Source organism: Lichenostomus cassidix, chromosome Z, assembly GCF_008360975.1.
Source record: "Lichenostomus cassidix isolate B80296 chromosome Z, HeHo_3.0, whole genome shotgun sequence".
In the NCBI taxonomy this organism is placed as follows: Eukaryota; Metazoa; Chordata; class Aves; order Passeriformes; family Meliphagidae; genus Lichenostomus; species Lichenostomus cassidix.
This window is the reverse complement of record NC_139511.1, coordinates 73,173,267-73,197,994: the sequence shown is the minus strand read 5'-3', so window position 1 is coordinate 73,197,994 and position 24,728 is coordinate 73,173,267. Positions and strand designations below refer to the sequence as shown.

Below are 24,728 nucleotides of genomic sequence, written 5' to 3'. Positions count from 1 at the left end.
CATAATGCAGTGCTTATTTGATAATCAACATGCCACGCCCTAGTAAATCAAATGCTGTACAAAAGCATATGTATATTATCTCTAAGCAATTATCTTTATTAACCAAACTTGTAATCTACTCAAAGAATGAAATCAGCTTTGTTTGACATGGTGTGTTGGCCGCAGAACCGCTCTGACAAACATGAGCTGCATTTCCATCCTTTAATTCCTCTTCTGGGTGACTTTCACTAGGGCTCCCATTTTTTTACCCATGACTGATGGCAGGCAAGCCAACCTGTTCATCAGGCCATCCCACTTGCCCCTTTAGCAGATTAGTGCAGTATTTGCATGCTTCCATCCATCTGGATCTTCCCTGGTATTCCAAGATTTATTAAAAATTAACATCAGCAGGCCAGAGAGCTTCTCAGCCAGCTGTTGGAGGGCTCTTGGGAGCAAGTTATCCAGGCCTGCTGATTCAAAATTGTTTATCGCTGGTAGATGCTGTTTAACAACCTCCTTGGTTACTAATGGACTGGAAAGTGCTTCATCCTCCTCATGTGATACAAGCACCTCATCCTGCCTTCTTTCCAGATGCAGAGCAGAAATATTGATTGAACACTTCTTGCCTTTTCTGCATCATTACTTTTCTCCCCATCTGAGGCTGTGCTGCTGATTTACACAAAGGCATTATAATATTGCCAGGATTGTTCGCCGTCCCTTTTCCATATGCAGCCAAACATGCTGTGGGCTTTGCTCTGTGCCTCTGCACCGACCAGAAGTCTCTGCTGTGTTGCCTCTGTTGCTGGGAGGTCAATTCCTTGCATTGACACAGTGTAGGACCCTGGGGGAGGCCTGAGGAGCAGAAATTCCTCTCCCTGCCCTCCATCGCTTTGCATTCATTGAGGAGGAGTTAGGAATTTGCTGGGCCACCTCCAAGAGCTCCAAAACCATCAGACACCTCAGCCCTTCCAGAAGGGATGAGATTTGACCCCAAAACTTTGAGATTTTTTCAAGTTGTGACCATTCTGCATCCCAGCCTGTCTGTAAACCCCCCACCTCCAGGCTGCCATGCTAATTTTAGGTTAATCACTCTTGGATGTACAAGCCCTCGTCTGTCCTGGCAGTTTGTGGCTGCTTGCTCTCTCCCCTGACCTAGGGCAGAGCTGCTGTTTCTTTCTCCCATCTTGCCTTTGCAATTTTAATTTCCTCCCATTTTCCCAGCTGTGGGTTGTTGCAAGAACAAATGCCACAGCTTGTGGCAGGGAGGGCAGGTGAGCTCGATGGAGGGGTAGAGATCTGTCAGGGGCTTCTTCTGCTTCATGCTGGTGAGACCCCACCTGGAGTCCTGTGTCCAGCTCTGGGCCTTATATCAGGATATAAGGAGACATGGAGCTGCTGGAATGAGCCCAGAGGAGGCCATGGAGCATCCAAGGGCTGGAGCAACTCTGCTCTGGAGCCAGGCTGGGAGAGCTGGGGGTGTTCAGCTGGACAAGAGAAGCTCCAGGGAGAGCTCAGAGCTCCTGCCAGGGCCTAAAGGGGCTCCAGGAGAGCTGCAGAGGGACTGGGGACAAGGCATGGAGGGACAGGACACAGGGAATGGCTTCCCAGTGCCAGAGAGCAGGGAGAGATGGGATATTGGGAAGGAATTGCTGGCTGTGAGGGTGGTGAGGCCCTGGCACAGGGTGCCCAGAGAAGCTGTGGCTGCCCCTGGATCCCTGGAGTGTCCAAGGCCAGGTTGGACAGGGCTTGGAGCAATCTGGGATAGTGGAAGGTGTCCCTGCCCATGGCAGGGGGTGGAAGGAGATGATCTTCAAAGTCCTTTTCAGTCCAAACAATTCTGGGATTCTGTTGTGAGATACTGTGGGAGATGCTTGCAGCTCTCATACTCACAGGATTGTAGCCTTCAAATCTCCACTTTGGGAAGAGAGTCAAAATGTTTTATGTAGCAGAAAAAGGGTTGGTGTGATGAGATGCTCAGAAACTGGAGTTAAACATGTCCAGGCAAAAAAAAAAGGAAAGAAAAAAAGTGCAATTTCTTTTTCATAATGAGACTGATAAACTTCTAGAAACACTTGCCAAAGGATCAGGGCAAGCCCCCTTGATTTGAAATCTTCCAGCCAAGATTGCCTCTGCTTCTAAATGCTGTAGGGCAGGCAGGAATGAGAGCCTTGCTGCAGAAATTACTATGTGAATTATTTTATTTTGTATGAAGCTGGAGGGCAAAGTACATGATCATAACGGTCCCTGTTGCTTGGAAATACCAATATGAAATAAACCTTTGTTTTGTAGCCTAAATTTCCTATGAAGTGTGGTCTGAAATCCATGAGTAGATTTAACATGGATGTCAAAACCCTGAATAATGGAGTGATGGGTGTTAAAATCTTGAATAATGGAGTGAACGTTGTGAGGGGAACAGGCCAAAAAAATATGTTCTGCTGTAAAGTTTGGGGTGGCAAGGGATGAGGATGCTTGGGGAGTAAAGATGGGAGCTGTGCAGGAAAATCCTCCTGCACCCACTGGAGGGGGATTGATCGGTTGTGTTCAATATTGTGTGTAGCTCAGGTCCTCCCTCCCGAGTACGGCGTGAAACCAGTGGAAATAAAAGCTTGGCTTTTGCTAAGGAAAAGAATGACCCACAATGTCAATTTTTTTTTTTTTTCAGTAGGAAGAAGGGCTGAATTCAATGTTTTCCTTTCTCGCTCCATCCTGCCGCAACGCTTCGCTGTGCGGCTGGGCAGGCTGGAGAGCAGATAATGAATCTGCCGAAATGTGGTTATTGATATAGCTGAGATCATTATACCTGAGGGTCTTGTGAGCTTTCCCATCTAAAGAGGCATTTTTCAGAAGGTTGTGGTCATGACATAAACAGTCTCATTTCGTCTGAAATCTCAGCTGGCAAAGTCCTGAGCCCGGGAACATTTTTTTAAATGCATTATCAGAAAGGTAAATCGGGTCAGCTGCATTTTTATTTTTTCTTTCAGCTAGGAGAAGTAAAATGGTTCATTTGCCTCTCTCTATTAATGTGATGCTCTGCAAGGAGCTGTGGCCTGATCCATAGCTTTTGGAAGCAAAGGAGATTTGTTTCCACCTACCTCACAGAGCTTCTGTGGGATTTCTTATTCCCTTGTAAGGATAAGTTTCCAGTTTGGGAAGGAAAGCAGGTGATCTGGGCAGAGGGTTACCAATGCCTGGAGGCTGAAATGCTGGGTGTGATAGGCCATTGGCTTGGTTTTCCTTAGCCCATCCTCCTGTGGGGTGGTGTGAGTGGGACTAGCAAGAAGCTGCAGCTCATTTTGTGTGAGAGCAAAGCAAAAATAACCCATCGAGAAATTACGAGGCAGGGAAAGCATTTCAAAATTGCAGCTGGGACTGTGAATTGCACAGGGAGGTGTAAAGTGATTGCAGTGGAGGTCAGGCTGCTCTCTGCAGCATCAGGAGCATCTGAGTCTTTGCAGATGCTCTCCTTCACCTCCCTTCCATCCCACAGCAGACTGGATTTAGGGTTTTGCCACCCATCTCAAATTTGGTCTGGGATGCTGGGGAGGTCTTTTGGCACTGGGGATGGTGACAAATGTAAAGTGGATGTTTAGAAGCTCTGTGTGGTCCGAACCTCCTTGGGGGCTTTCATCTCACCCAGCCCTGGGGTGTGACAGGTGCCCCCAATAAAACTCTGCATCAAGCCACCAACCTCTGAAAAAAGGGTCTTTGATCCACATCGAGCCTTTTATTGTTAACATCCATTTGTGTTTAAATTTAATTTTATGGCCATTTATTTTTAGCTGCCCTCACCCAAGCCCAGTCCTGCATCAACACAAGCTGTAGGAGACTCAAAAATCTTTCTCAATGAAGAGAAAGGGAGGACTGAAGCACTAAAAACAAGTAAAGTCACCTGGTCTAGTGGAAGGTGTCCCCATCCATGACAAGGGGGTTGGAAAGAGGTGGTCTTGAAAGTCCCTCCCAACCTAAGCCGTTCTGGGATTTTTATGACCAGGATGTTGCCTTCAGGCATGTGTTATCTAACCAAATACAGGTTTAATTGAAAGTTTGTGCAAAAGTTTTGCCATATTCTTGCTTATGTAAAATCTTCCTCATACCCTGAAGCTGCATGGGACCAAAAAAGACTGGGAACTGTGGATCAAGAAGGATTTGGGAGCTGTGGGGCCCAGAGGTAGCTGCATTTCCAGGTCAGGGGGGCAGTCAGGGGGAGGTCAGGGAGGCAGCTCTTTCAAGAGTTTTTCAGTGAAGTCATATGATGTAGAAAAATCCTTCCCTGTAGTTGCACATATATTGTTAAAACATATACACACACACACCTGTTCAATATCACCATGGCTCTGTCCAGCCTTGTTCCTTGAAAAAATCCAACTGTGCTTTCATTCCTTGAGGAAGACTCTGGGTACCATAACTGACCATTTCCATTGGAGACAATGGAGCCTCATTGTCTTCTGCTTTCCATTACAAAGCACTGGGGATCCCTCAGGATCAGTCTGGATTACAACCATCAAGGTCTCAAATATGAAATCACTGATATTGTTTAAGCAAAGCACTTCATCAGTGTTGGTTTCCACTGATTTCCTTCAGAGCTTTTTGGTTTTTTTGATAAGAGCCTTGCTGCCCTTGTAAAATCCTTGCTCACTTCTGTTAGTTTGGCTAACTAGAAAAGCATTCTGGGAGTGACCCAGCCAAACTAGAGGTGAAAAACAAGTTACATAATTGTAAAACAATTATTAGAACCAATAAGTGCTCACACTGTGGGCCTGGTGATTGGTTACATCCGATGCCTGTTCCTGTTGTGATCTATGGTAGCTAGTTAATCACATTTGTTGTACCACACAGGTATATAAACTCATAACAAGCTAACAGTTTAAAATACCTAAATTTTTGCAATGAAGTGTCTTTGCTGTACCATTGTAGAGGTTGTGTGTTTAACGCCGCAAGGGTGTTATGGCAGCAGCAGCTTTGTTTTTAGACACATCCTGGACCAGTGAATCTGCCTAGTCTGTGGCATGAGGTAACTGGTAATTCCTGCTGGAAACTGCAGGGTGTGGGGCAAGGAAATATCTTCAACGATTCACCCCTTCACCCTTTCCCAAGGCCCATGATTCCCTTTTAAAAATGGAAAACCAGCAGCTCATCCTTGCGCCATGAGCACAGAGACCTTAAACGAGTTGGGTGATGTCCCCATCCTACTCCTTCCTGCCCTGCTGGTGCCCCAGCCATGAAGGTGTTTGTCAGGATTGTTGGCTCACATCTCTTCCTTCCCCTTCCTCTGTCACCTTTAAAATAAGGCCAGCATTTGGAAGCACTTAGGCAAGGCTTAGCTTTATGGCCATGTTGGAGTTAATGGGGATATGCAGCACTGCAAACGGAAATGCATGTGGGTGTGTGGGATGGACACCTCGGAGGAAACCTCCCCAGGCTTTTCCAAGTTTCCCATTTGCAAGGATCTTCTGTGAGATTTGGGGGGGGAGAATATTTTTCTGGGTTCTATTTCTTACCAAAATCAACCCGTTAAAAAAAAAAAAAAAAAAAGTGGGGTTTTTTTTACCACCGTGGTTTGGCAATGAAATAGGGATGTTTGAGGAAGAAAATTATTTTCCTTTGAAAAATATGACTGATGCAGCAAATCTCATTGCAAAAAATACCTTCCTTTGGCTCTCAGAGAGCTGTATTCATTGAAGTTGATTATTGGGCTCCAACTAGAAAAAGCTTCAAACCAGCCTGAAAAACGGAAGGACAAAAGGTAAATACTGTACAAATTCACAAACCAAAAAAAAGCCACCCCCAAAACTGTGTCAAAATTTATTTTGCCCATGAAAATCTTTGCATTTGATGATCAATTATTTTTCTGATTAGAAAAGCTTCCTTCAAGTACTCTTCTGGGAAGCTTTCAATTCAATATAACCGAAATTAGAGTTTTCTTCATCTGGAATAAGCAATCATTGCAAGCTTTTCGATTGTATTTTTACTAGGTGTTTCCTGTTGTCCTTGTGAATCAAGGTGGGGCCTGGCACAACTCTTTCTTTTCTTTATCCTGCTGTTCTTATTTCACACCCTCTTAGAAGTACTTTATTTTCTTCTCATTAGTAGTGTAGGAGACCTGTTTGACCTTCCATTAATGGTGATACAAAAAAAAAAAAAGGGAGCTAATTTCATATGGAAAAGGGCAAATAATTTCCAGGGTTCAGTGGGGACTTAATTGGTCTGCAGTGGTTTTGGACTCAGTTATCACTGACATGTTTCAATTGTCACGGTCCACACCCAGGTATTTTTCTGTATGAAACTACTGGTTTTGCCTTGCAAGGATTTGGGGTTGGAATAGTTTAGGCTAGAAAAGCCCTCAAGTCCAGCCATTCCCTCAGTGCTGCCAAGGCCACCACTGATCCACGTCCCCAAGTGCCACATCCACGTGGCTTTTAAATCCCTCCAGGGATGGGGACTCCACCACTGCTCTGGGCAGTTGTGCCAGGATGGACAACTCTTTCCACGAAGGAATTTTCCCTAATATCCAATCTCAAACTCCCTTGGCACAACTTGAGGCTGTTCCCTCTCCTCCTGTCCCTGTTCCCTGGAGCACAGCGTGACCCCCCTGGCTGTCCCCTCCTGTCAGCAGTTGTGCAGAGCCACAAGGTCCCCCTGAGCCTCCTTTTCTCCAGGCTGAGCTCCTTTCCCAGCTCCCTCAGCCTCTCCTGATGCTCCAGACCCTTCCCTGGACACTCTGCCACAATGGTGCTGAGGACATTTCCATACTCACTGATTATAAACCATCTTGAGAAGCAGGACAATGAATGATGTGCTTTGCTGGCATGGGACAGATGTCTTTTTTTCTTCAACACATTGGCTTTGGTGAATTGATGAAGGCAAATCCTTTTGATGGGAATCAAGAAAAAAAAAAAGTAGGTTTTGTGGGAAGTGAAGAGTTGCATGGTTTTGTGATTGAGGAGCTTGGGTGGGTGGTTGCTTGGGTGCTCCCATCCCACAGGGGATGTCAGCTACAGGAGTACCAGGAAAAGCAGTGGGTGGCAACTGGTGTTCCTCTCCATGCCGACTTTGGCAGTCACTGGATGCTGCCCAAGTTTTGCTCTACGCTTATCTGGGGCCAGACACATTGTTCACTCCGACTTCATTTACTGATTTACCCAGACACTCCTTAGAAACCCAGTAGTCAGTGGAGCTGCAGATAGTGGTTTGGGTGTGGGGATGGAAACAGCATTAATTTTTTTTCCTACAGGCCAAGAAAGTGTGTAATAAAAGTTTCAAAAGTAACCATGCGCTGAGCACGGAGCTCTTCCAGGCTGTGTCTGGGAGTGCCAGGTTGCCCCAGGCTATCTTACACTTGATTTTGCCTTGTGCTTCAGAAAGATTTCCCTTGTATAAACAATTCTGGTTGTGATTTGGGGCTTTTTTAAAATATGCTTCTTTAAAGGAAAACCATCAGAAAGACATGTAACGTGGAACTCAGTGTCCAGCTGCTCTCATCAGATTTATTGGATTAACAAAAACCACGTATTTCCTTGTTGTCATTATACCTGTGCCAGAAAGGAACTAGCATTTTATGAAATGCAGTATTTTACTCAGTGTGACTGCTTAATTTGGGGCAGAGTCTCATGAACAAGCTGTTCATGAGGGCACCCAGTGAGGAGGAGAGGCGAGAGCCCAGTTACTGATCAGTCAACAGGATGTCCAACCCTTTGGGGTTGTGTGCATGCCAGGGAGCCAGGCTTAGCCAGGAGAGGCTGCTCATGGCTGCTGAGATGGGCTCCCGAGGGGTGAATCCTGCTCTGGGGGCATCCTTGTGGCCAGGGGCCATGGGAGGTGCGTGTGGAATGGGATTATTGGCCATCTGGTGCAGCTGAGGTGGCCAGGAGTTGGCTTCCAAATCTGGGTGCTGAGGGTGGGGCTTGGAAGCCCCACGCTGCCCACTTGGGAAGGTTTTCCAGTCGGGCATTTCCTGGATTGGACACCTGGGTTGGGGTCTTGTCACCAGGGTAGCTCAGTGACTGGGGACTTGAGTAAGCAGCTCCCCCATCTGAAGACACTTTGCCTCCGTCTTCTCGCTTGTTAGGGTCATTCATGCGCAAACCTGATCTTTTACTTAAATTATACTCAGTTCCTTTTTTAAAAGAGGTGGTTTTCACCCCCCTCCCCTGGATTTATCCGTCTCAGATGGGTGCATGGTTTGCAGGAGAAGTGGAGCAGATCATAGGAAAGTCAATCACAGAGTAACCTCTGTGGGGGCACGTCGGGAGTCGCCAGTCAGACCAGGGAGTCTGGTTCTCACTGAGCAGACAACAAAAAGAATGAGATCAATCTGCTTTAAGAAAAATGAGATTTAAAAAAAAAAAAAAAGCCTTAGAACAAAAAAATCGAAACCACAACCACCCCCAAGTTTTTCTTTCTGAAGAACTTTGTGTGTCCGTTTGTAAAAGGAAACACTAACAGAGCTGGTGAAAATCAGTCCGTGTCCCACGTGTTGTTTAGACCTTAATAGTACAGGTGGACGAGGAGGGCTCGGTGCCAAATACTTTTGGTTTAGAGGGAGTGGTGGGAGTGAAATCTCCCAACCGCTCCTAGAAAGGCTTAACTTTCTGCACACAAATCAATGACAATCTCCGCTTGGCTGCAGACACCCGTGGAGCGACGCTGCCGGATTCCCCGCAGCCACGGCAGCCGGCGGGAGGACGAGGGTCGGCACCTGGACAGGGAAGGTGGGTCACTCGCTCTATTTTTGCCTTCTAAAATGTGTGATTTTTAGTTTCAACCCCCACCTTTCCCCCCCAGCTTTTAGGGTTTTTGGAGGATATTGCGGGGAGGGGAAGGCTCTTGAATTTATTGCTCGGAGGCTAATCGTGTTCGTGTTGGAAATCTTTGGCGCTTCGTAGCGATCCTCTGTACTAATCTATCGCCATTTACATGCGTTCTTAATTGCTGTTTGAACTCAAACCCGTGAATCTCCTTGATTTCCTTCCTTGGTATCTTGAATCTTTACCAAGCCCGGAGATTTTGGCTCTATATCAACACCTGTACGATACAACCTCTCAGTTCGCGGGGCTTTTTTTTTTTTTTTTTTTTTAAAGTCCAGCTTAGTTATATGTTTATTTGTTTTAGATAGAAAATACTGGTGCAAAAACAGATCTGCCAGTGTGTCCAGCTGGGTAGGCAGAAGAGATCTCATGAGGCAGTTGATTAATATTTAAAATAGAGTAGAATAGAATAGAATAGAATGGAAATATGTATTAACAAATATGTTAGTAGATGGAAATATGTAATAGAAATATATGTCTATAATAATAGAAGATACTATCTGTCATATTCCATTATATATTTCTAATACTTGTTTGTTAGTATTTGCGTTGAAGTAGTTTTTGTTTCAATTGTACTTTACAGACAACTTGTGGGAAAAAATCCCATTCTCTTTAATAGTTAAAAGGTCTGGGCAGATTTAATGCTGGCAGAGAAATTGTGATTAAAGACATGCTGGGAAGCATGGTTGGGAGGAGGTTGGTGCTTGGTGCAGAGTTAAGCCCAGCTCAAGGCTAACCTGCTCTGCGCTGCCCATGCTGCAAGCAGGGCTTGCATGGGGAAGCTGCAGGTCCTTTTCCTGGACACCCCAAATCTGGAGCTTGGTGTAAATCTCAGTCTATCTTGGGAACTTTTTGCTTCTTCACTAGCAAATGGGATGCAGCAGGACAGTGTGTTATACCTCGTTAAGCGCTTATATTTTTAACAGCTCCTTCTCGAGATGAAACGCTGTTTCAGCAGCACAAATCCCCTCTCCAGCTCCTCTGACCCCACGTAGGCAATTCCCAGATCTGCGCCGCGGATAAAAACAACAGTGGTGGTTTTGTTTAAGGTTGGGCTGAATGAAAACAGGAGGGGAGGAATGTGCTCAGTAGAGGAGGAATCGGCGCTCGGCTGTCCCAGCGCTGCTTCCCGGAGCGCGTCGGGTGGACAGAAACACTCAGCGCGGTCATGGGGGAACCTGCAGCTTGCTCTGCCCTCAGAAAGGGGATGTGGAACCCCTTCCAGTTCACTCAGGGGCAGTATATGAGCCTGAATAGGACTTTTCTCTCCTCTCTGCTTGGCGGAAGTGGAATCGAGGTTTCTCCTCCTGGGAGGATTTTGACATTGCTGGGTCTTTCCAAGAGCTGTTTGCAGGGAGCAATGCCATGGGCATGGCCAACCCTTTGTGCCTTCAGCATCTCCAGCACCTCACACCAGAGAAGACACCTTTCACAGGCTTCTCAGCACATATCCTGATGTATCAACAGCAGGACAGCCCAGCGAGACTCCTGGAAGGGTAAAGGAGATGTTCTGTGATCTCTCCCTGATCTTCCAATGCATTCTGTCACTCCCACCAGGGCAGCAAGGACTTTCCAAACGCCTGCTCCAGAACAGGCAGCATTTAACACTCACTTTTTGCCTGTGCTTGACACTGTTTACCTCAGGTGCTAGGCAGTGAGGAGTCAGACCCAGCGTGTTTGAGCACTGAGCAAGCATCAGCTGGAGAAACCTGGGATTTTCCAGCGAGCCCGGGGCTGTCCAGCACCTAACTCCCATAGCCTCCTTTGAAATTCCTCCTCTAATTAATAAATAAGTAGCAAGTTTCACTGACATAATTTCAGAGCTATTGCTCTTAATTAAATAACAAGTTATTAAAATAGTTTCAAAAGTAGAGGCTTCCCTGCCCAGTTCTTAGTCCTGGTCTTTTTCCCATCAAGTGTCCCCGGTGGAATGCCTTTATACACTTGAAAGTAATTGGAATAAGGTGAAGGATCTCAGACCACAGAGAAACATGATAATATTGTGTGGGGATGATCCTGGAAAAGCAGGCAGTGATGGGAGGACTCATCCCTCATCCCTGCCCGTGCCTCTGCCTTTCTGGAAGGAGGGAGATGGGAATGCAGAATCATGATGGGTCTCATCTGTGTGGTGTTATTCCCCTTAATATTTGTATTACTTTAAATATATATATAATATAAATGAAAAATAATATATATATAAAATATATATATATATAAAATATTTTATAGAAATACTTTATATAACATTTAGACACATATACACCCATGTAACTTACATTTTCATGTGTAAGTATAATGCCTATTATAAATTTACATACAGTACATAAATTAATATAATGTATATATAAAATGTGCTATTTTATTGGCATTTAATGTTGGAGAAGGGGCAGCCAGCACCCAGCTGCACCCTGCTGCAGGTCGGGTCAGCGAGGTAGCTGCATGGTTTATTTTCCTTTGCCTGAGAGAGCTTTAGTGATGAATAGAGGGAGGGGATCCGAGGCTGGGATGCTTCTGCCAAGAATGATTTGGAGGCCTCTTTATATTAGTCAGAGGTTTTTTATTCCTTACTGGAAGCCTGAGAGGAGCTGTGTTCCTGATGGCAACTTAGCTTACAGGTCTGCATAATTCTCAAGTATCACTTGTGTGAGCAGCTTGCCTTAATTGCAGATTTATTTCTTGCTGCTCTTGGATTGCTTTCTTCTGTATTCTTCAAAAAGATGCCCTTGCACCTAAGGAGTGGGTGTGTGGTGGTCCTGGGTGATTGTTTTTGAGGTGGGCGAAAGGACACCACATCCCAGCTGTTGGTTTTGCAAGGGACTTGATGTTCTTGGCAGCTGCAGAGGAGGAGGAGGGAGAAGGAGGAGGAGGAGGAGGGAATGTCCACACCATGAAGTCTCTGTGCCATCTCCATGTGGGTTCAGGCAGATGTTGGGACCATCAAGTGACTTCCACTGCCCAGGAGAGGCAGCAGCCCAGCACTGCCATCCCCCACCCTGCCCTGCTGAGCAGGGAACCAGTTTGGGAAGTGACTCCGTGTTGCCTGTGGATGAGCCAGCCCAGGAGGAGGAAGGAGACCACTTTGGATTGAGGTCCTGGCACTGCTGGGAGGAGGCAGGGTGGAGGGATGGAGACCAGCCAGCTTCCTAACTATGCAAACAGCCCACACCCATGTTCAGTGTTTATCCCTGCCGAGCCCGTCACCATGGTATCTGGGCACCTTTTGCCAAGGTGAGTTGGAGCTGATGGAGCAGATCCTCAGCCAAACCCCAGGCTCTCTAGGCATGTGCCTGGGAGGTCTCCTAGATCAGCTGGATCTTCCAGAGCTACTGCTGCTGGGATAATCCAAATCATTTTGCTGCTGCCTTTGGACCCCCTGTCGCTACCTGCCCGGTCCCTGGCTGACTCCTGTTGCCATGAGCTCTGCCAAGCAGGTGGATCCTCATCTCTGCCATGGAATTTCCTTACACTGTGTCACACCACGGTGCCAGATGGGCAGCTGGAGAGGTGGATCCACAGCCCCCTGTGCTGGCATGAAAATTTGGGCCCTTTCTCCACCATGTAGCTCTGGGAGTGAAATGAGAGAAGAGAGACGAGAGCAGAGAGCAAAGAGGGAAGAAAAGCAAGAGCGTATTTTTCTTCTGCAAGTCTATTTAGCCGAAAAAAAAAAAAAGAAAAGCTTTTCATTGCCAGTGTTGAGCAATTTCAAAATGGGAAATGTCCCCTCCTGCCTTACTAGCGAGTCACTGCCCTGGCCACTCACTGAGGGGGTGTGGCAGGAGATGAGCCACATCAGCTCATCCCTGTCTCCAGTGTGCCTCCAGACCTTCTCCCCAGCCTTGCAGGGATGCAGGCTTCTGGTGCAGCTGCCTTCCCATCACAGAAGTAATTGTGCAGGGCATGAAACTCAAGGCACTCAAGGGCATGAAACTCAAATCCGTGGATGGATTTGGTAGCTTCTCATTTCCTAGTGGCTGCACAGTGATTGCATTTTTGCTGCTGTTGCAGTCTGTGCTGAGGGACTGAGTGCCAGCTGGGATGGGGCTCTAGAAGTTCACCTCAGCTGGGGTTAGTATCTGCATGCCACAGTTGGATGCCTAAAAGGGATGGACTGTGAAAGAAATGTGCCAGATTTGCTTTCCTTTGTTGTAGAATGGTTTGGGTTGGAAGTGACCTTAAAGATCATCTATTCCACACACCTGAAATGGGCAGGGACACCTTCCACCACTCCAGGCTGCTCCAAGCCCTGTCCAACGTGGCCTTGGACACTTCCAGGGATGGGACATCATCACATCCAACTCTCATCATCACATCCATCTGTCTTTAGGGAGATCTTTTGCTTCATGTTGAATTTATGGATGAGGCAACCTTCTCCATGGACAGGAAGCCAGATCCCAGCCTCTTCAAGATGCTGGGTGGCTTTGGGAGCTGCAAGGGAACATGATAACCTCTAAGTGTTGCAGGGTTGTGATTTACATCCAGGCCTGGGCCTGGTTTACTTCAGGTAATTTATACCCTCTTAGTCACGTCTAAAGATAAATTAAAGAGATTAGCTCCTCTGAGCCTTAATTTCCCTGGATGTAACATAAGTCCATAGTTGCATTCCATGAGTCTTGGTCTGTCTTTGAGAGGTTTTGGATAGCCCCTGGATGTAGGGTGGTAAAATGAATGCTGAGTGTTGTATGGAAAGAGGATGACAGATTTTATGCTTGTGGCTGCAACAGAGGAGTCAGGTTGCAATATTCCAGCCTTTCCACTGTGCACATGCACTTTCCAAACAGTTTTGTTGCAATTAATTACAGTGCAATTAAAGCAGAACGACAGTGCTAACTAAGGGCAAAATCTTGTGAAACAAATGGTGTTTGGGCTGATTTTGTAATTGCTCCAGGTTCCCCAGATACAAATTACAGTGTCAGGGCTCCTGATTTATGGTAGAGCAATATACACACAGACAACTCAGGGCAAGAGCTGTCTGCGTGGGCTGCAGGTGCAGAGGTCCACATCCCATCAGTTGTCCTTGTTGTTGACCCATGAAGGGTGGATTCTCTTTGTACTGTCCCTTGGCCAGCAGGACACAGGTGGCACCAGCTGTCCCCCTCTGCTGCATCCCCAAGGCTTCCCATGAGGTTTCCTCACCAGGGAGGTGTTGGGGCTGTTCTGGGTTCAGAGGGATGCAGCCACGAATGGGGATGTGGTGGGCAGAGGGATTCCATTCATCCATGATGGTCCAATCTATGGAATAGCGTGGCTTGATGATGTGGGAGCATGTCCAAGGAAGGGCAGTGGACATCAGGAAGGGTCTGGAGCTCAAGTCTGAGGAGGAGCAGCTGAGGGAGCTGGGAAAGGAGCTCAGCCTGGAGCAAAGGAGGCTGAGGGGGACCTTGTGGCTCTGCACAGCTGCTGACAGGAGGGGACAGCCAGGGGGTCAGGCTGTGCTCCAGGGAACAGGGACAGGAGGAGAGGAAATGGCCTCAAGCTGCACGAGAAGAGGTTCAGGTTGGATATTAGGGAAATTTTCTTCACAGAGTGGGTGGTTAGGCACTGGCAGAGCTGCTTGGGGCAGTGGTGGAGTCCCCATCCCTGTAGGGATTTAAAGGCCCATGTGGATGTGGCACATGGGGACATGGGTCAGTGGTGGCCTTGGCAGTGCTGGGGAATGGTTGACTCAACAGCCTTTTCCAATGTGGATGATTCTGTGGTTCCACTGAGTGTTTTAGCGCTTGTCTCCCAACTTTTAGGAGCTTGCAGGAGGTCCCAATGAGGGTGAGCAGGTGAGGTTTGTCATTGCTAAATCACAGACAGACCCTGCTGCTCGATCCTTCTCGGTCTGTCCTGTGGGGCCTTGCAAACCACGATGGATCACCATGACTCAGCTGGGGAAGGAGACCCACAGAGGCAATACAAACAGGTTTGCCCTGTCTGCTTGTCCAAGGGGTGCCAGGCATTTTGTTTCAAGGATTTGATTCCTCTACCTCTGTTTCCAGCTGTACAGGGAATATCACACTTTGATTTTGTGTGGGAAGTCCCTTTCCAGATGAGAGAACTGCAGTGGGTTTTTTCTCACCTGTAATTAAAAGGAGTGAACCTGTGAGTTTTTAGCAAAGTAATCCTGTGTTGTGAGTGTTTAGAGGTTATTAGAGTTCAAGCCTTTCAAGAAATACAAACAAAAAACCCCAGATAATTCAGATATCACTATCTGGAGTTTAAAAAAAAAGTGAGGCAAGTTTCTGAAAATGTCATGATATCAAGCAAAAAATGAGATGAGCTTAAGTATTCATTCTTATAGTTAAGCCTTTCTGTATTCATTTTTTACCACTGGACAGTGGGGTTTGGGCTGTGAGTTGATGTTCCAGTTCTGCCATGAACCTGTGTGGACACACCAAGGACTCCCCAAAGGGTCATAAAATCACAGAATTACAGAACAGTTTTTTGGAAGAGACCTTCAGGATGATCTAACTCCGGCCTTCCCTGGGACAGGGACATAGACACCTTCCACTTTCCCAGGCTGCTCCAAGCCCTGTCCAACCTGGCCTTGGACACTCCAGGGATCCAGGGGCAGCCACAGCTTCTCTGGGCACCCTGTGCCAGGGCCTCACCACCCTCACAGCCAGGAATTCCTTCCCAATATCCCATCTCTCCCTGCCCTCTGGCACTGGGAAGCCATTCCCTGTGTCCTGTCCCTCCATGCCTTGTCCCCAGTCCCTCTGCAGCTCTGCTGGAGCCCCTTTAGGCCCTGGCAGGAGCTCTGAGCTCTCCCTGGAGCTTCTCTTGTCCAGCTGAACACCCTCAGCTCTCCCAGCCTGGCCTCATAGGAGAATATTCAGCTGTGGAGTTACAATCTGTTCACCAGCCGCCACAAAACCCTGTGGTGTTCACGAACATCCTTTGCTGTGGGTCTCAGGTGTGCCTGCAAAGCCAGGGTGGTTCTCACCGCCACCCCAGCCGTGGATTGGAGTTGAGCATCTTCCCCAGCAGGCTCTGGTGTTGGTACCAGTGCTCCCTGCTGCACTCCCTGCCATCAGCCAGGCTCCTGCTCTGAATACTAAATCCTGAGACAGAGAGAAGGAGCCGAACACTGATTAATTTGAGCCTGCGCTGCTCTTATCCTGGTTTCAAAGTAATTGTCTCTCTTGTCCACAATTTTCTCTCCTTACATTTCACTGCATATTTATTAGGTTTTTGTGAGGCTATCTGCAGCCACATTAAACCAATTTACTTCTTGAAATGTCTGACCTTTGATCTTCCAGCCACTGCCTTTCGGAGCCAGAAAAAGAGCCTTTAATAACGTGTCACATGAAAGGCTGGCTGCAGAGCCTGTCACTTGCACACCCCAACTCCAGTTAATAAACTATCGGATGAATCAATTATTGCCTCATAATTGTTACCTATATTTTTGTGCCAAACAGGAAGAGTCTTTCCCCCCTCTTCTCCCAGTCTCTTTGCAAGGTGAACGCGTGCAAACAGCTGTAGCTAATATTTCTCAAAAAATATCCTCAATCTTTTTAGCCATTTCTGATCTTGGCAGGGGCTGGGGGGGTTTTGCAGAGACATTAGACTGTGTGAATCTCATTTTATGAGTCCTTGCAGCATCCCTGTGTGCTGTGTGTCCCGAGCCCCTCCAGCTGCCCACTGCAGCAGGCACAAGAGAGCAGAGGGGGTTTAGTGGGTTGCAGAGTGCTTTGCTGGGCGTATTTCAGTTGTTTTCCAGGCAGCAGCAGTGAGGCAGGGCTGTGCCTGGACTTTTTTGTCACAGCAAGGTTGGAAGCAGCCACCCCAGTGACCACACTCCTCATGGTCACCTCCCAGCACCTCCTGGTGTCCTTGTGCATCACGGCTGGATGCTTCTGTGTCGTTGCTGAGGGACAGGCATCCTGCCCCAGGGCTGATGCCTCATCTCCTAAGCCATGGAAAGGACAGACTGGGGACAGGAGCCCTTCCAGTGGGCTGCTGGCACTGTTGGCACAGCCAGCTTTCCACGATCTGAGTCAGCACAGCTCACACTGTAGTCTTGGCTGCAGCCAGCCACACCATGTACCTTGTATTTTGCATTGCAGTTAGGTAGTTGGAGTGTCAAATGTGTTATCTCTTATTGCTACAGAGCCACGGAGCTCTTGGGGGTGTGAAAAATAGAGGCAGATGTGTCCAAGCTGCTGTTGAAGTAAGGATTTGGGGATGGAGCTGCTGGGATGCAGTGTAGCTGCCTTGGGCTCTCTGCAGCCTCTGCACACCAGATGTTGCTGCCCTGAACCCCAAGGAGACACTGGCTCTAGGATCCCTTTTTTTTCAGGCTGCTGGCTCTCTGCACCTGGTTTGGGCTGCTGTTGGGGAGGATGAAGAGCACTGTTCAGGTCCTCAGGGAAGCCAGAGTATCCACAAGGCCCCAGGGGTACGAGGAGCCCTCTGCTCAGGCTTTGGGGAGAGGTATCCCTAGCAATCCCAGCTGCTCTGATCGAGGCACATCCATCCCTCTTCTGCTGAAAGCAGCAGCAAAGCTGGGTTTCACGGGGGTGGAATGGGCAGTGAAGTTTAAGCACAGCAATTACAGTTTCTGTCACCCACAAGGTTTTCTGATGCATCACTCTGGAGCAATGTCTTGCCCAGGAGCTCCTTTTCACTCCCAGTGACATCTCTCCAGGGCAGGAGCAGGCAGCTGTCCAGAGGGTACAGATCCATCCTGGAGGTGGCCTTGGCAACACACTTCAACCTCTATGTATTATTTATTTTCCCTGACTCTTTTCATCTCTTGTGTAGTTGCTTAACAGCACCAGCCTTTCATGAAGGGATGGACAAGGGCTGAAAAATGCAGGAGGCAGCCCAGGTCTTCTCTCTCTGCTTTAATCTTTCTAGAGTGACTTCTTGCTTGCCATATGGGGAAGGGATGTGCTCTTGACATCCCCAGTCTGCACAACACCACAGCACTGAGCAGAAGCAAAGTCTCGAGTTTCAGGGGAAGGAAAAACCATCTGCATTGCTCTCTGGCACATCTGTGCTGATCTGGCTCTGTGAGGGCTTGGTTTCAAGCTTGTAGAATTCAGCCTTTTCAGAAAGGCTGGGATTAATTGCTGAAATGAGAAATGCTAAAAGCTGTGTGAAGAAGAGGCAGAGAGATTGAGGGAAGCATGGAAATACTCTGGGTTGGTAATTCCTTCTGTCAGTCTTGAGTTTATTAAGGTTTATGGTTAAGATTGTGCTGTTGGAGATCATCTGCTGGGCTTTGCCTACCATGGATGCTAGGGGTGGGAGAAGTGAGCATCACTGGGGAATCATAGAACCACAGTTTAAATTGGAAAATCCCTGCAAGACCATCGAGTCCAACTGTGCCCCTAGAACTGCCAAGGCCACCACTGACCCATGTCCCCAGGTGTCACATCCACATGGCTTTTAAATCCCTACAGAGCTGGGGACTCCACCACTGCCCTGGACAGCTGTGCCAGGGATGAACAAAGCCTTCCATGAAGAAATTCTCCCTAATTTCCAACCTGAGCCTCCCCTGGCCCAGCCTGAGGCTGTTCCCTCTCCTCCTGTCCCTGTTCCCTGGAGCACAGCCTGACCCCCTGGCTGTCCCCTCCTGTCAGCAGCTGTGCAGAGCCACAAGGTCCCCCTGAGCCTCCTTTGCTCCAGGCTGAGCTCCTTTCCCAGCTCCCTCAGCTGCTCCTCCTCAGACTTGTGCTCCTGACCCTTCACTGTGTAAATTTCAAAGCAAATCTCAAATTTGAGATGAGATCCGGATGGTTTTGAAGACCTTCATAAACGTTCATGAAAAAAGTAAACATGCCAAGCCAGACCTACTCTTCATTGTCGATTACATTTTGGATAGAAGCACTTAATCTACTTCCCAGCTTTAATCCTGATTCACACCTTGCTAGCTGCTTCCCAAGGCAGGTAAAAAGTCATGATCAGGCACACATTTTATTCAGGACTGTTCCCAAGCTTCAGGGAGGGAGTTAGCCTGGAGTAAGACAGAGATGGGAAGAAGCCACATGACCACATTGACATGGAAGTCCGGGAAGCCTCTGTGGAAACTTCCACCTTATCCTTGGGTGTCTCAGAAATCAGCAGTTTGCTTTCACACATCCCAGCAAGGAGAGCCCTGGCACTGTGGGTTGATTCTCCTTAAAATGATGGTGTCACTTCTGCCTCTGTCTGACATTCAGCACCCTGTGGTACCCTGGCAGGAGCATCCCAGCTGAGGTGCTGTGCATTATTTTCCAGCCCCAAATCTGTGCATGCTCGTCTTTGTGGCCCCCACCATACCCCATCCAGGTGGGCAGGGAGAAATTCAAGCCTTTTTGACCTTCAGCTTTCCTCCTTGGTAGATGAAATTAATACTCCCTGCCATACCTTGGAGGGATGCTGCTGGGATTAATTAGTTAATAGAACAAATCTCGCTCGCCTGCCTCTGTGAGGGCAACCGCCCTGTGGCTGAGTCTAACATTCACCTTTCCAATGACCACAGGGGCCCTTGGGTTTCTGTGGCTGGGATTTTGCCACGACTTGGGCGGGAGCATCCTGTGGATCCTGCCAGGACCCACCCCTGGGGTGGCAAAGTGGGGCTGTCGCAGGGATGCCGCGGATGCCTCCCTGCAGCCCCACACCGCATAATTCCAGGCTCGCAGTGCTGCCTCTGCAAAGGTAGATTTGGTTTCTATTAATAAGAGGATAATGGCACGGGAAACCTGGCTGCAGGATGGCCCATGCCCAATTACTGCGGTCGCTGGGCTACGGCAGCAGCTTCCCTGCAATTATCCCACCGCGCGCCAGCACAGCACAGCCCTCTGTGTTTTATTCTTAGCAACAGAGCCCCGGGCAAGGTCAGGGGGGTCCCTGCAGCGAAACCCTCTGGCTGGGGGATGCAGAAGTTGAGATGAGGGATGGCAGAGCCACCTCAGTGTCGCCTGCCCGTGATGGGGTTGGTGGGGATAACATAGAAGCGATGCCCCCCTGCCCTGGAGTATGCAGCCGTGAGGCTGGCAGCAAAGCAATGCCCTGTTTTGTCCTTGTGCCGAGACAAGCCGTGCCAGGGGAGTCCTGGTAACCCCCAAGGGGCATATTGCCTACTGTGGGGTCATAGCAATCAGCCTCGGTTTTTGGGGAGGCACAAAATTCCCAATTAAGTCAAAATTCAGGGTGGTCTTTGCCATGCTGGGTTAACAGTTGGACTTGATGATCTTAGAGGGCTTTTCCAACCTAAAAGATTCTGTGATTCTGTGATGTAAGGCTGGATGTGATGCTTGGTCTTGGTTCCAGTGTAAAATGGGTTGTATGGAAGCTCTGCTGGTTTGCACCCACTGGGAATTAGCCCATCCAGCTCAGCAAGCTGACATTGGAATCACAGAGATCGGAAGGGCAGGGGATAGTCTGGGGATTGAGATTTGGGAAAATGAGGGCAAATTTCTTTTCCAGCACATTCCCTATACATCTCTGTGAAACGACTTTTCTTCTTCATCCCTCGAGTGGGTATCCTTAAACATGGTTAATGGCCTGGTGAGAGAAGAAGTGCATTCCAGACAGGGAGATGCTCAAAGCCAAGCTACCCAAATCACTCTAAAAATGCAGAAGACCGTTCTTAAACTTGTTTTGGTTTTGGGAAAGAGATGAATGAAAAATATGTGCCGAGGATAAAAAGTGATGCTTAAAGGGCAGGAGTAAAGCCTTTCTGTGAGAAAAGTCCAGCTCGAGCCTGTGCTGTTTCAAATTAAGTTTTTGGTTTCCTAGAGGCAGCAGACAATGGTTCACTCAATTCTCTCCCCACTGTCATTAAAACTCGAGTGTGTTGTCTGGATATAGTATTTTGCCCTACCTTAAGAGCTCTAATCTTTTTAGGACCATTTCTTGCTGCTATCTGCAGACACTCGAAAGCCTTCTCAACCGCGGAGTGAAATACAATCCCTGTCTTGGGGAGCTTTCCCTCCCCTTTGTCTTCTGCACAGACAGAGGGAAAATTACCACTTAACAAATCTGCCAGGTCTGAAATTTTCTCCCCCCCTCCTTCACCCCTTTTGCAGCTATCATTTGTCGGGGGTTGCTTTCTCCCAGTGCCATCTGCCTTTTGCAGGGAGATGGCGAGGAGCGCTTTATTGTTTGCCGAACAATTCGCTGCAATTTGCTGTTCGCTATTTCTTTTGGGCTCCTTTAATCCATTTTTTTTTCACTTGCTGCTGCTTATTTTTAGCTTGCACGCCATTTGTGTTTGTTCCCCAAAACTGTTTGTATTTTTAAAAGCCTTACTTTGTTGGGATGGTACTTTTTTGGAGTGTCCCTCCTTGCATGCAGAACGCTCCCTGACCTGTCCTTTCTGCAGCACCCTATCAGGCTGCGTGATGGATGCAACAACTGTCATTCCCAGCTTCCCAGACTATCCCTGTTTTTCCCTGGAATCCCACTCTTCTTTCATGCCCACATCATTTTGGGTTTGTTAAGTGAAAATCCCAGCTGAACTGTGATGCTAAGTGATGCCACCAGCCCAAACCCGGCCAGCCCCAGCCCTTTTTGGGTCATTTAACACAGTCCTCGTGCAAACCAACACCTTCTGGCTTTGCCAGGTGCCAAAACACTGCCAGTGATGGGCTGAGCCACCTGGCTGCCAGGCTGGTGCCACCAACCATGGTGTGTGGGCACAAGGTTCAGCATGTGGCAACCATCTGGCATTTGGGATCCACTCAATGGTTTAGGTTGGAAGAACCTGAAAACTCATCCAGTTCAACCTTCCTGCCCTGGTTAGGGACATCTTCGTCCAGACCAGGTTGCTCCAAGCCCTGTCCAACCTGGCCTGGAACACTTCCAGGGATGGGGCAACCACAGGTTCACCTGGCAACCTGTGCAAGGGCCTCACCATCCTCATTATGAAAAATTTCCTCATATCTAATCTAAATCTCCTCTTCTTTAGTTTAAAACCTTTACCCCTTGTCCTGTTACAATAGCACTGTTAAAAATAATTTGTCTCCATCAAAGCCCATGGGGTAGCCCTGACCTGGAGCCTCTCTGAGCTTTAGTGTGTCCTTGGGATAAAGCTGAGCCTCAGACTATAGCTTGTTCAGGCTGATAGTCCAGACAGAGGGGTGAGCTGGGATTTGGAAAAGCTAACATCAAATTTTGTCTCTGCCAAGGGCTTCATCCATGGCCTTTGCAAGTCATCAAGTCTCTCTGTTCCTCTTCTGTACAGAACAGGCAGTCTCTTTTTTTCCTCCACTGTCTCTTTGGAGCACAAGCATTTAGGAATGGATTATTCCTTCCTTGGTCTCACTTACACAGTGTCTTTAAAAGAATGAATGTCCAGCTTGTAGCTATAAGACACTGGTGCAGTTTAAATGGTCACTACAATTAATAGTAATAGTAATAATAATAGTAATTGTCGTAGTAGTGGTAGAAGAAGTAACAGTAATAATAATAATGATGATAATAAAACCTTGCCCAGAAGAAACTGAGTCACATCTGAACATGCTCTGAGCTATCGTCAGTAAACAGTAATATTGGATATTTTTATTTCCTTGCTTGTATGTGCACTGGTAGAGCTATGCCTCATTCCTGTTATTCAGTGCTGCAACTGGAGAATTAAAATCCATCTTTCCTCCAGCCCACTCTGAGGATTCAGAAATTCAAGCAGGACTTTGTTATCTGTTCAAACACCTCCTGATCTGCCCCAGCTGACTGCCCTGAGGGCAAGTAGCCACATCCAGCCTGACCCCCTCGTTCTTGAGCTACCCAAACTGTCTCTGCTGTGACAGCCAGAAATATATATTTCATTTGTCCCTGGTGGTCCCTTCTCCTCCCTCGTTAATATTGCAACAACCATTTCTCCCCAGGAACAGCACCTGTCCTCCAGGAGGGCTCTGAGCCTCTCTTTTCAGGCAGGTACATGGTAACTCTGCTATTTCCATCCTTCCCACAGACTTAAAACCACTGCCCTTTTCCTGGGATCACCCAGAAAGTAGATTTATCACAATCAACATCTCTTCTATTTTTTTTTTTCCTTTTTAGTGAACAGGTGAATTTATGTTGAAAAAACAGCTTGAATTTGATTGACCTCAAAAATTATTAGGATTAGATCTGGAGACACTTTCATTTTGCTGCTTTTTTTCTTGCTTTTCCTGGAGGTGCAACCCCAGAGCTGCATCCTTAATTGCTGTTTTCATGAGCATCACAGCAAATGCGCTGTGGTTTAGGGGAAAAAGGAAAAAAAAGTGGGATCTCTGTTAATAACCAACACATCTTGCTGCCGATATCTCAGACCAACAGAACAGTGTTATTTCTCCTGTCTCATAATAACAAACTGATTTTCTTTGTTGTCTTTCAACATCTGATGAGTTCTTGCTCCCATTTCCCTTTAATAAGTGCTATTTTGTTTCCATTATTACTCAATAGTAAAATCTTTTCCCTGCGACTTTACCAGAAGTAGATTTACAGCTGTGAAAATAAGCTTGGGTGTGATGAGATCTTGTCATTTTATTATCTATTAAGTGCCTCGTACGACTTTGTCGTTATCAAAATGTAATTATGCATTTAAATAGTTCCATCATCTCTGTTTGTTGGTTTGTTTGTTGGTTTTGGTTTTTTTTTTTTTATTTTAGGAGGGAAATTATGAAAAACTCCAAAACTGATGCTTAATATAACTCAAAATATGAATGCCACTGGCTTTGCTGGCTTCTTCCAGGGAAGGGCAGGAAACACCTAGCGCAGCGACGGTGCGGATCTGCCCGGGGTGATATTCGTGTTAAGGCACATCTTTGGTTTGGTTTTTTTTTCTTCTCCACGCACATGGAAAAAGCCGGCGTTTCCTGGTTTGAGATACGGTATTTACTGATCCTCGCTGGATGTTAATTGTCGTCGGAGGTTCTGGGCGTGGGCGAATCATTGTATAATGCCCACACCCTTCGGGTGGCTTAGGGCGCGGCGTTGTCTTTGCCTCACCGTGCAGCTCTAAGATGTATTATTACCCAAAAGCAACACGCCCTTCCGTGCTTCTTTTGTTTTTATTAGGGATCGCTCTGAAGCAGCGCTCCCAGCACCTGGCAGAGCCGCCGCTGGATGTGCAGCTCCTAACTTAGGCTTGCCCGGGCTTCCCTCTGGGATTCCCTGCGGAGCAACTCTCACCGCCGGTGCTTTGGGGTGGGAATGGGACAACTGGGGCATCTCCGTGGGCTTGGTGGCTTCTAACCAAAGGCATCTGGTGGGGCTGAAGACCACCAGGGGTTTGGGTTGGTGTTACCTAGGCTGAGCTCCCAGACAGCGCCTAGCTAGGCAAAGCTTCCCCCAATGAGGAGGGGTGGGAGATGGAGAGGAGGGAAAGGTGTTTCTGCCAGAAGTGGACAGGGCAGGAGAGGATTACCCCTTTGCAGAGGACTTGCAGCCTGATCCCTGTTTTGGGCACTTTGGCTGGAGATGCCCCATGCAAGGGCTTTTGAAGTGAGCTGCTCTGCCTCAGTTTCCCAACCTCCTGGCAGCTTTTCCCACGTGGTGCAGGTCCTGATGGTGGCCAACACAACCAATTATTTTTTCAAATGTAATAATTTCCTTCAAACTGTTTGGGAAAGAGGTGTCTCACTGAAGAGCCCACTTCATACATGTCATGTAGCCTTTTGCAGAAACACACCACAGGTGTCACCTCTCCTCCACCCTGGCACAGCCACCGTGGTGACTCTTCCACTGCCTCCACCTGGACAGCCTCAGGAGCATCCCAGGTGACACCCCATTAGTGGTGACTTCTTTTCTCACCTTTAGGTCACCTTCTCCAACCACCCAGTTTTCCTTCTGTGAAGAGTTTTATTACTTTTTCTTGCCTGAAGCAGGGGGCCATATTTAAATGAAACACATCCAAGGCAAACTTGCAGACAAATCTCACCTTTCCTGTGTGGCATGATTGAATAGGGGGGCAAAGATGCAACCCCCTTATTAGAGTAATATAATTTTCCATCTCAAATAGGAACCAGGGATGTTTTAATGATTGGGCTC

The 24,728-nt window shown here is 47.6% G+C and overlaps 1 protein-coding gene across 2 annotated transcripts in view; it reads left to right on the top strand.

The window, feature by feature from the left end:
- The window catches only part of ZBTB7C (zinc finger and BTB domain containing 7C), a 133,569-nt gene that overhangs the window by 74,058 nt on the left and 34,783 nt on the right, over positions 1 to 24,728 (top strand). Inside the window, exon 3 of one of the 2 annotated variants that reach the window (XM_085042031.1) lies at positions 8,606 to 8,687. The exons of the other annotated variant lie outside the window; for it this stretch is intronic. Coding sequence (XP_084898157.1) covers positions 8,606 to 8,687 — 82 coding nt within the window. The remainder of the gene's footprint in view (positions 1 to 8,605; positions 8,688 to 24,728) is intronic. 2 annotated transcript variants of the gene reach the window in all.